General features: G+C 40.0%; 1 protein-coding gene across 1 annotated transcript in view; it reads left to right on the forward strand.

Annotated features, from left to right (window-relative positions):
- Positions 1-12,253, forward strand: part of PDE10A (phosphodiesterase 10A) — a gene marked incomplete at its 3' end in the record, with an annotated part of 329,742 nt that overhangs the window by 209,745 nt on the left and 107,744 nt on the right. The window contains exons 4-5 of the mRNA XM_023728251.1: positions 7,248-7,368; positions 8,680-8,729. Coding sequence (XP_023584019.1) covers positions 7,248-7,368; positions 8,680-8,729 — 171 coding nt within the window. The remainder of the gene's footprint in view (positions 1-7,247; positions 7,369-8,679; positions 8,730-12,253) is intronic.

A 12,253-nucleotide genomic window follows, 5' to 3' on the forward strand; every position in this document is an offset into this window, starting at 1 on the left:
AGTCTGGGGACATTTGATCTCCTAGCTAGACCAGCTTGCAGCTTGCTTCCTGAACCAGTGATTAATACTGTTCCATTCATTGCCATTGTAAAAGCAGTCCCTGGGTTACGAATGTCTGAATTAAGTACAACCCACAATCTCCGCAAAGCCTATTATATTAAAAATTCAAGGTACATACAAGTTTGTAATAACAAACGGGTGCCACTTTACGAGAGCATCAAAACATTATTATTACTGTATTATTATGTGAAAGGTGTTTTCGTGTATCTGGAAGTGTTTCTTTAATGTTTTTTTGTGCACAGGAGGGTACACTATATACTAATACAAACATTTGACTAACTGACGTTAGATACGAACCGCACCTAATTGTTCCGACTTCTGTACACATTCTACTTAAAGAAAGACTTAGGAACAGAACTCGTTCATAACTTGGGGACTGCCTGTGTCTCATGGGTCATGCTTTCCCGCTGGGATTTTATATGGCTCCCCCCCTTGTTCCCAAACTGTGTCGCAGATGCCCTGACACAGTTACAGGGGTGCTGCAGGGTATATTACAGTCTCATTGGAAACACAACAGTGTTGGCCACACAGAGCTTGACCTAGTTCACTGTTTCATGTTTGATCATTACAGTCCCTCCCAAGAGGCCATATCTTTGTGAAGCCAGGTTTTCAGGGATTCCTCTAAAGAAAGCAGGTGTTGTTGTTGTTGTGTGCTGTCTGGTGGATTCCAACTCATATTGGTGTGGAACAGAGAATGAGGGTGGCGGTGTCCAATGTGATTCCAAGTTTGAGAGGTTGTGCAGAGCCCACCTTATTCTACCTTACAATTATAACTTATCTTGAATTATGAGTGCTTCAGTGCCACCCGATATAAACTTCATATAGGTTCTTATGATAAAAGGGCTTTGTAAAGATCACAATGCTGTACAAATATAAGCTCTTAACATTATTATTAATTTGTTATTGTCATTTTCTATTAGTCAGGATATAGAATTGAAAGCTTATAGAATTGTCTGATCCTTTAGTAAGCTTTCTTTATGATGTACTTTCCATAAGAGCACCTTGTTGTTGTTAGGTGCCGTCACGTCATTTACGACCCATAGCGACCCTGTGTACAACAGAACAAAACCCTGCCCAGTCCTGCCTCATCCTCATGATGTGTTATGCTTGAGCCCATTGTTGCAGCCACTGTATCAGTCAATCTCGTTGAGGGTCTTCCTCTATTTCACTGACCCTCTACTTTACCAAGCATGATGTCCTTCTCCAGGGACTAGTCCCTCCTCATAACACATCCCAAGTATGTGAGACAAAGTCTCACCATCTTTGCCTCTAAGGAGCATTCTGGCTGTACTTCTTGCAAGACAGATTTGTTTGTTCTTTTGGTAGCCCATGGTATAGTCAGCATTCATTCCCAACACCATAACTCAAAGGCATCAGTTCTTCTTTGGTCTTCCTTATTCATTGTCCAGCTTTTGCACACATATAAGGCAGTTGAAAACTCTATGGCTTGGGTCAGATGCACCTTAGTCCTTCCTTAAAGTGACATCTTTGCTTTTTAACACTTTAAAGAAGTCTTTTGCAGCGAATTTGCCCAATGCGGTATGTCATTTGATTTCTTGACTGCTGCTTCTATGGGCGTTGATTGTGGATCCAAGGAAAATGAAATCCTTGACAACTTCAGTCTTTTCTCCATTTATCATGCTGCTGCTTATTGGTCCAGTTGTGAAGATTTTTGTTTCCTTTATGCTGAGGTGTAATCCATACTGAAGGCTGTAGTCTTTGCTCTTCATCAGTAAGTGCTTCAAGTCCTGTTCACTTTCACAAGCAAGGTTGTGTCATCTGCTCATCACAGGTTGTTAATGAGTCTTCCTCCAGTCCTGATGCTGTGTTCTTCTTCATATAGTTCAGCTTCTCAGAGTATTTGCTCAGCATCCAGATTGGCAAGTTAGAGGTGTGTTATTTGACATTCATCTCCAGTTGTTTCCTCTGCCTTTCTTTTCACTGAAGTACTGATGAGTAACAAACAGCCATGAGACTAACAACCAAATAATAATTATGCTTATTGTTTCAACTTATATATAATTTTAAATTTTACAGTATATTATGTTTTGAATGGTCTGCTAACTTTTTAGATAGACCTTTAACATTTGAGAGCTAATACAGTGAAGCGAGTGAGAGCCAGAACTTGACAGGACTGCCTTGTCTTTCTGGGTCTCACAGGTTGTCTGCCTTTGACACGGAGCAGTCTCACCACTTCTCTGTCGCCGGTTTTAGTGGAAAATATTTTAATTTTCCTTCTCTGACAAGTTTCTGCCTTACACAAGTTCTGGCTTTTGCAGATTTTACTGTATTGTGTTAATATAGAATAATAATCATAATAAAATATTTTACTGTTATAATATTTATGTAATTGTAATAAGTAACCTAAGGAGACAGAACATGCTAATATATTAAGTTAAAGATCAGAATTTGAAGCTTAATATGAACACAAGAAAATTGAAAACCTAAGTAATAAATTATCATAAAAAGTTAGTTTTGAAAGATACCTTAAAGACAGTGTAATTCAACCTTCTAGTTATACAAATGAGAAAACTTAAGCTCAGAGGCATGAAATTATGAAACCTCATAATAAACTCCCTATACCCCAGAATGTTTTCTTGTTCTCACTTGTGTATGACAGCCCATTTCCTGTCCAAAGGAGGTGGAGAACCGCTGGCCATTAATCTCAGCACTGCCTTATGGTCATTATTAAAGGATCTGCTCTCAGAATTACATTGTCAGAGGAGGGAGTCACATCATTTGAATAAGAACTGGTCTACTGAAAGACAAAAAGCCCACCTTTAGACTGTCTAAAGTGCCCCTCCCTACAAGATAATGGAAGTATTGGGAGACTGTATCAGTTTAAGTAAGAGAAAAGTCTAAGGGTAGATCTTCAGCACGAAGACTTTTGTACGGCTGAATCCAGAGGTTCAAAGTCTGTCCTTACTACTTAGGCTGTCTTCACCCCCTGGCTCATCTTTCCTTTGGGTTAGCTTCGTTCTCAGCAAGGCTCTTTCCCAGGACATTGGAGAAAAAATAAAATAAAAATAGAGCTAGGGGTTCTGATTAGTGGTAAGGAAGAGAGGTTATGTTAGAGTAGAACTTTTTATCTGGCCTTCTTCAAAACTTTTGCAGTAGCTCAAGTAGGATGTTGTTTACAGATGATGGGGGAGACAGCATTAGCTGTTGTGACCCCAGATGAAGCTGTCATGTTCTGGAGGGCTCAGAACTTTGAGTGTTCATGATGTTTATACAAACTCTGACTGCTCTACTGGTATCTGAGCAAGAACAAAGCTTGAAAAAAATATGGAGCTAGGAAATAACTGGGAAGTTATGAATAACTGTTAATAAGATACAATAGAAGGTCAACCAGAGTGGGTCTGGGGCAGTGGTTTACCATGGTTGAACGTGGAAGAAGCAGTTAGGGCCAGCAGGGCTAGAGGGAAATCTGGTGGTCCTGGAGGCAAACCAGAGAGTAGGGTGTGTGCCCTATAGGGGCCTGAGCACAGCGCAGAAGCTCGCCACGCTCTCATCTGTGCATTCCAGTCTTTAAGTCTTTGGGTATATACCAAGGAAGTTCTGGAAGAGATGCAGGATGTGGCAACAATAGGCAAGGGCCTCCGAGTAGCCAGTCCATCATTGTTAAAGTTTGTGATAAAATGTAAGACTTGTTTGGCAGATTTCTATTTTGGTTCTATTTGGTCGTATTCATTTATTTCTGTGGTTCTCTCAGCTTAGGAAGATCTTCCCCCAGATTGCTGAAAATCTCATTTCCTCACCCCTTCCCAATGCGGGGATCCTTTCAAGGTGGGGATTCCATCAACAATTGTACATTCTGAAATTGGGAAAATGACCACAGGACTTGTTTGAGAACCCACTGGGGCTCATTTTTGGGACAGACTCGCACTAAAACTCCATCAATCTCCTGATCTCTATAAGCCCCACTAACTGGTAGACCACGGTGGTGCTTTGGGTTTCTAAGAATTAGTGTCAGTGTCCAGTCATCCCCCCAAAGTGTGGTTACCCCCCTCTCCCCATTGCAGTTACCCAGGTAGATGGCTGCAGGCCCCTCTGGGAAAGATAAGAGGAAGATCCACATTGGACATTTTGGCTGTATATTAAGACCCTTCCTTTAGGGGACCTAGCCTCCCCTTTATTCCTTAGCTTCTGGGTCTGTGAACTGACTCAAGTCTGAGAATCTGTTGAGGTGCTATGACTTTCTGTTATGGAGAGACAAGTCAGATTTTTGTTCACTTGATCCAGAGCTTTTCTACTTCTAAAAATAAACTAGTAGGCTCCCCAGTCTGTCTCACTTCCAGATCTTGATTAAGTAGCCAATGCCAAGGATCTCTGTGGGTCAGATCATTTCATACAGCTTCAGTTCTACTGCCCACATGCTAACAGCACTCATTTTGTCCCTCCGTATTAAGTGCTGCCACTTGCCCCGGCCATCCCAAGATCCCATCTTCCCTGTGAATTCAGGAGATCCAGTTTGACGGCAGTAGTTCCCTGCCCTTCCTGGCCGACACCATTGGACTCTTCGGGGGGTGCCAGGGCCTCCTCATGAATGCATTTCTCACAGCCTTGGTGGAGGGAGTGTCCATAGTTTGGGGATGGGTTAAACAGGTCTTACACAATAAATCAACTGTAGCATTTTAGTCTCTCTGAGTCTTTGGATATATACCAAGGAAGTTCTGATATTTCAACTTCACTTAGTACAGGCCACTTTTGGGAACAGATTTCAGTCAACCAACTAGGTAAACTATTCAAGTCACTTCCGGCTACTACCACACTAAATCCAAAATCTCTGCTCAGTGCACCCCTGTCGACAAATTTGCCCCGATCCAAAATTTGTATTTCTTCTACCCTGTATGAGCACCCTTGAAGTCCATTCTCACTGGTTTCCCAGGTTACAAATTGGCTTAATCCTGTAATTCTTTCTGGTATGTACGGCACCTCCTGATGAGTCACCCTTTATATTTCCTTTTCTGGGACCTGCCTGGACTTCAGTCTGTTTGCAGTTCAGAAGCAGAGAGAGGTGGTAGATGAGACAGCTACCTCAGGGGAGGCTAGACAGACTTCAGGTATTCAAGGTATTATGCCTTACTGGACTCTGTCCATGTCCCCATCTCAGGGAAGCCTTCCCTGACCATCCTATTCAAATTGCAACCCTCTCTCTCCAGAGATACTCACTGTTAAGCCTTCCCTGATCTGGCTTTCTGCACAGCACTTTCTGCTGTTCACCACACTGGATATATTACCTGTTTCTTCTCTTACGTACCAGTCCAGTTGCTGTCCAGTTGACTCTCACTCATGATGATCCTATGCTTGTCAGAGTAGAACAGAGTAGAACCCTGCAGAGCAGGGTTTTCAATGGCAATTTTTTTGGAAGTATATCACCAAGCCTTTCTCACAAGGTACCTCTGGGTGGACTTGAACCACCAATCTTTTGGTTAGCAGCCAAGCATGTTAATTGTTTACACTACCCAGAGACTCCCATTCTCTTCCAACTAGAATGTAAGTTTCTTGAGAACAGGTATTTTGTTGACTTTTGTATCAAGGATTTCATTTTACTTGGATATACAATCAACGTCCGTGGAAACAGCAGTCAGTAAATCAAAAGATGCATTGCATTGGGCAAATATGCTGCAAAAGACTTCTCTAAAGTATTCAGAAGCAAAGATGTCACCTTGAAGACTAAGGTGCGCCTGACCCCAGCCATGGTGTTTTCAATAGCCTCATATACCTGTGAAAGCTGGACAATGAATAAGGAAAACCGAAGAAGAATTGACACCTTTGAATTATGGTGTTGGTGAAGAATATTGAATATACCATGGACTGCCAGAAGAACCAACAAATCTGTCTTGGAAGAAGTACATCCAGAATGCTCCTTAGAAGCAAGGATGGTGAGACTTTGTTTTGGACATGTTATCAGGAGGAATCAGTCCCTGGAGAAAGACATCCTGCTTGGTAAAGTAGAGGGTCAGCAAAAAGAGGAAGACCCTCAACGAGATGGATTGACACAGTGGCTGCAAGGGCTCAAACAAAACAATGATCACGAGAATGGTGCAGGACTGGGCAGTGTTTCATTCTGTTGTACATGGGGTTGCTATGAGTCGGAACCTACTGGATGGCACCTAACAACAACAATACATATCTTTATTTTCTAGAAGAGTGCCTGCATATACTAGATTGTCAGTACGTGTTTATCGAATGGTTGATCGATTGATTGGTTCATTCAGTTCTTTCATTTATTTTTTTCATTACATAGATACTTGTTGAGTATAATGAGCAAGAATCACAGCAAGTGATAGACCTTTAGGTGTGAAAAATATCTGACTGTTCAGGAAACAGGTGGCAGGGTTGTGTGCAGTGAGGGTAGGTAGAGAAGGATGTTGAGAGATGACGTTTCAGAGGCAGACAATAACCACATTTTGTAGGGCACGGGAGGCCATTGCATAGAGTTTGTCTATTATATGTCTCCACTGAGGGCAGTGGGAAGCCTCAGAAGTATCCTAAGCAAGGGAGTGACAGAATCTTGTTTTATTTTTAAAATTTAGAATGCTTGTTGTTTGCAGAATAGGTATGGAGAAGGCAGGCTTGGTAGCAGGGGGATGAGTTAGAAGACAAGAATGGTAGCTTGGACTGGGGTGGTGGCTAAGGCTTAGCATCCACCTTCTCCACACATGTATCACTCTGTTCTCAGTTGACCCTGATGAAGCCTCGTGCTGCAGCCCTGGCTCCTGTTCTCAGAGCAAGGCTGAGCTTAAGATTTGGAAGGTGGTAGCCACATCAGTGGAAATAAGCAGATAGCAGTAACTGATGCATTGAGGAACTCTGTTTCTTCCCTTGCAGTGCATACTGTTGACTTTTCTAGCGTCTTACAGTGTTTCATTCTGTTAACACACTTTGGTACTAGTCCTACTGATCAAGTTACCTGGTATATTAAGCTGACTTGTAATTTTTATTATTTTGATATTTTAATAGAAATAAACAGCATAGATGCAAGTAAATCACAGCAATCTTAATTTTCAATCTGTTGTCTTTTATAATAAATTATAATATTTAAATCATGTTCTGTAAAAGTATAATGAACTGCTGGCATATAAATTCATACATATTGATTGTGTATTTTATAAATGAAAGAATTTTTATTATATTTTATTTTATTATATTTAACTATGTACCTTCTTATTTTTTATTCAAAGTACCAAGATACAAACATGCAGGGAGTTGTATATGAACTCAACAGCTACATAGAACAGCGGTTGGATGCTGGAGGAGACAACCAGCTACTCCTCTATGAGCTGAGTAGCATCATCAAAATAGGTAGGGAATGTTTCCTGTCCCTCTTAGTGGAAAGTTGAAGCAAAGTTTCTCTGATGCCATTGTAAAAAGTGACAAACGTAATTTAGTCGCTGACAGGTAAATGCAAATTATTTATTTACTTCTTTTGTTCCATCAAGCTTAAAGTGAAAATATTTTACTAAGAAGCTACCAGAATGAGTCAAACCTAAAAATTCCTAAATTATCTAATTCCAAGTAAGTATTTGCATGATGCACAAGTGGAATTACTGTACCTTCTAATTAATACCTAGTCCTGTTTTAAAAGTATACTTTCATTGAATGAAATCGCGTCTTTATAAAGCAATTTATTAATTTCTGAGGAAGAATAAACATTGTAAATTTATTTGGGGAGATGACAACTTTATGCACTGGGTAAGAAACGAATGACTGTGTAGTGAATGGAATGGGGCAAGTTTCAGAAGCATGCACTTCATTAAGACAATTGTTTAGTGGGATACCTACTATGGAAATGTTATATTTTGGTTTTTTATTTGGAAATCAAAATACTCATGACACAAATGTTAATAATACTTTATTATGTACTTAATTGTATGCCAAGCACTTTTCTATACATATTATATGTACTAACTCACTCACTCTCATTACATCCTTATGAGGTAGGTACTGTTAATATCACCATTTCTCTGATGAGGAAGCTGTGACACAGAAGAGTTAAAAGTATCTTACTCAAGGACGCGCAGACTAAAAGGAGATGTTGTTGTTGTTAGTTGCAGACAAGGTCCAGTAGATCCTGGCTTAGGAGGACCCCATGAACAGGCGTTAAGTGGGGGTTTAAATTAAGGCAATTTCCCTAAGACTTATGCTGTTAATTGCTATGGTAATGGTCTTCCAGAAGACCCTGAAGCAGTTTCAGAAAAGTTACAATGTTTTCTATTCAGTGACGATATGTAAATATACATATCATCCTTTTTAGTTGATGTTTATATTAGTTATAGAATATAAATACCACTTTTGATGTTTTTAGTACTTTAAAAACTAAATACAATTCTCAGCTCTTAAAAATATGTTATTATATAGTACACTGAGTGCTATATGCTTTTTAGGATGGCGCATCTTAAAATCTGGAGTACCTGATGAAGACTGTATGAAACTGTTATAATTATGTTATTGAGTAAAGCCATAAATTATTTTGTTTCATTTACTGCGCAACCATTGATTATGTTAAAATATCCATTCAAAAGACTCATATCTGAAGTCTCACCTTAGAGAATTCATACATGGTATATTCTTCCATTGAGATTAGTTTCTTCCTTTTTTTTATTACTTTGGCAGCCACAAAAGCTGATGGATTTGCACTGTATTTCCTTGGAGAGTGCAATAATGTAAGTATCTAAATTTAGCTTTTGGTGCTCTAGATAAGAAAATACTGCAAGCTTTTTAAAAGACAGACAATTCTGTTACAGACAATTTGATAGATGTATCATAATTGAGTATTTTAAACTTATTTTGTGTTTTATTTGTACGTGTGGTCATTAGCAGCCAAGGATTTTACTAATGTGTCAGCATTTAGGTATAAAACGTTATAATTTCTTTTGTTTTTTTGGTTTTGGTTTGAGGTCTCCTATAGTACAAATAGGAGCCCTGGTGGCGTAGTGGTTAAGAGCTCGGCTGCTAACCAAAGGTTGGCATTGGAATTCACCAGCTGCTCCTTGAAACCCTATGGGGTGGTTCTGCTCTGTCCTGTAGGGTCACTGTGAGTCGGAACTGACTCAGTGGCAACGGGTAATGAGGTATATTATGAACGGCATTCCTGGACTTTATTGTTTCATACAAAGGATTTCAACTGGGCTGCCACAGTGGAGAGACTTTTACGCACAATCTCTAGTGGGATAAAATGAGGACAGAAATCCAGCATGTTTTATGGGATTTTTCAGGCTTTTTAAAATGACTCTAAAGGCACACAGAGTTCCTAAGTCTAGACCCTGGGGCTGCCGTGTTCCCAGCTCAGGGATCCTCAGGTGTGGTTTCCAGCTCCTCATCAGAGAAGGACGCTGGGTTTCTAGTTTAACTTACTCAGAGCACACTGGTCAAATGCGGCATACATAGGCATTTACAGTTTTTTTCAAGATGTTCAATTACTGGCACTTGATTTTTGTTACAGTGTCAAAAAACATATACAGTAAAACTTGTGAAAGTCACAGGTTGTGTAAGGCAGAAGCCTGTCAGAGAAGGAAAACTCAAATATCTTCCACTAAAACGAGCGATAGAAAAGTGGTAAGACTGCACCCTGACAAAGGCTGAAAACTCGCGAGACCTGGAAAAACAAAGCAGTCTCATCGAGTTCCAGCTCTCACAGGTTTTACTGTGTAACATATTTTAGCATAATATTCTGGGCCAATGATACTTACATTCATAGCATAACTATGTAAAATCCACTTACATATTTACATGAAAAATATTTACTCTGTATTTTTAATGTGTTAGCCATTGTGATTTAAGACTTGTGATTTATTTCTGCAGTATGATCCAAGTATTTGTTTTCTTCAATAATCAAAATAGATACTGCTTACATTAATTCAGAACATTTTTATTGGGCAGTACCACATGCCACCACCCCTCATCTGTCAGAGTGTCGTACTGTGGTAACTTGCGTGTTGGTGTGATTCTGGAAGCTATGCCACCGGTATTTCAAATACCAGCCAGATCACAGGTTTCAGGGGAGCTTCCAGACTAAGATAGCCTGGGAAGAAGGACCTGGTGACCTACTTCTGAAAAACTGGCCAGTGAAAACTTTATGGATAGCAGCAGAACATTGTCTGATATAGTGCCGGAAGATGAACCCCTTAGGTTGGAAGGCAGTCAAAATATGATGGGGAAGAGCTGCCTCCTCAAAGTAGAATCAACCCTAACAATGTGGATGGAGTCAAGCTTTCAGGACCTTCATTTGCTGATGTGGCAGGACTCGAAATGAGAAAAAACAGCTGCAAACATCCATTAATAATAGGAATGTGGAATGTAAGAGGTATGAGTCAAGGAAAATTGAAGGCTTTGGCAAAAAACAAGGCTCCAGGAGTTGATGTTTCAACAAACAGATGCAGCGCTGGAAGCACTCACTTGTCTTATGTCAAGAAATCTGGAAGACGGCTACCTGGCCAACGGACTGGAAGAGACCCATATACATGCCTATTCCGAAGAAAGATGAACCAACGGAATGCAGAAATTTTCAAACAATATCATTAATGTCACACGCAAGTAAAATTTTGCTGAAGATCATTCAAAAATGGTTGTAGCAGTACGTCAACAAGGACCTGCCAGAAATTCAAGCCGGATTCAGAAGAGGACCTGGGAAAAGGGATATGATTGCTGATGTCAGATGGACCTTGGCTGAAAGCAGAGAATACCAGAAGGATGTCTACCTGTGTTTTATTGACTATGCAAAGGCATTTGATTGTGTGGATCATAACAACTTATGGATAACATTGCAAAGAATGAGAATTCCGGAACACTTAATTGTGCTCATGAGGAACCTGTACATAGACCAAGAGGCAATCCTTTGAACAGAGCAAGAGGATACTGCATGGTTTAAAGTCAGGAAAGGTGTGCATCAGAGTTGTATCCTTTAACTGTACTTATTCAATCTGTATGCTTAGCAAATAATCAAGAGAAGGTAGAGTATATGAAGAAGAATGGGGCATCAGGATTGGATGAAGATTCGTTAACAACCTACATTATGCAGATGACACAACCTTGCTTGCTCAAAGTGAAGAGACTTAAAGCACTTGAAAATACCACAGCCTTCAGTGTGGATTACACCTTAACATAAAGAAAACAAAAATCCTCACAAATTGGCCAGTAAGCAACGTCATGATAAACAGAGAAAAGATTAAAGTTATCAAGGATTTTATTTTACTTGGATCCACAATCAATGCTCATGGAAGCAGCAGTCAAGAATTCAAATGACATATTGCATTGGGCAAATGTGCTGCAAAAGACCTCTTTAAAGTATTAAAAAAACAGAGATGTCACCCTGAGGACTGAAATATGCCTGACCCAAGCCATGGTATTTTCGGTTGCCTCATATGCATGTGAAAGATGGACAATGAATAAGGAAGACCGAAGAAGAATTGATGCCTTTGAATTATGGTGTTGGTGAAAAATAGTGAATATAACCATGGACTGCTGTAAAGATAAACAAATCTATTTTGGTAAAGTAGGGGATCAGTGAAAAAGAGGAAGACCCTCAAGGAGATGGTCTGACACAGTGGCTGCAATAATGGGCTCAAACATAGCAATGATTGCGAGGATGGCGCAGGACAGGACAGTGTTTTGGTCTGTTGCACATGGGGTCACTATGAGTTGGAACCAACTTGAGGGCACCTAACAACAACAACCCACATGCCAGACACTGTTCCAGGTCCTGGAGACACTGTAGTGAATTAAGCAAAGTGTCTGCCCTCTTGGGATTTACAATTAATTTAGTCCGTGGAGGTAGAAAAAGAAAATTTTTATACACCAGGTAATTGCAGGACACCACAGATAAACCATTAGCTAATCTGACTCACAAGAAGGAGAAAACACAAATATATGTTTCAATAATTAAATAATTATTTAATAATTAAAAAGAAAGTGAAACAACAGATAGAATAGAAGTAGCAAATTCTAAGGGGATACTTAATAAATTTGTAAGTACAGCCAGAATGCTCCTCAGAAGGGAGGACAGTGATACTTTGTCTCACATACTTTGGACATGTTATCAAGAGGGATCAGTCCCTGGAGAAGGACATCATGCTTGGTAAAGTAGAGGGTCAGCAAAAGAGAGGAAGACCCTCAACGAGATGGATCAACCCAGTGGCTGCAACGATGGGCTCAAAAATAGCACAATTGTGAGGATGACGCAAGACCCGGT

This window comes from Trichechus manatus, unplaced genomic scaffold (assembly GCF_000243295.1).
Source record: "Trichechus manatus latirostris isolate Lorelei unplaced genomic scaffold, TriManLat1.0 scaffold00002, whole genome shotgun sequence".
NCBI lineage: Eukaryota > Metazoa > Chordata > Mammalia > Sirenia > Trichechidae > Trichechus > Trichechus manatus.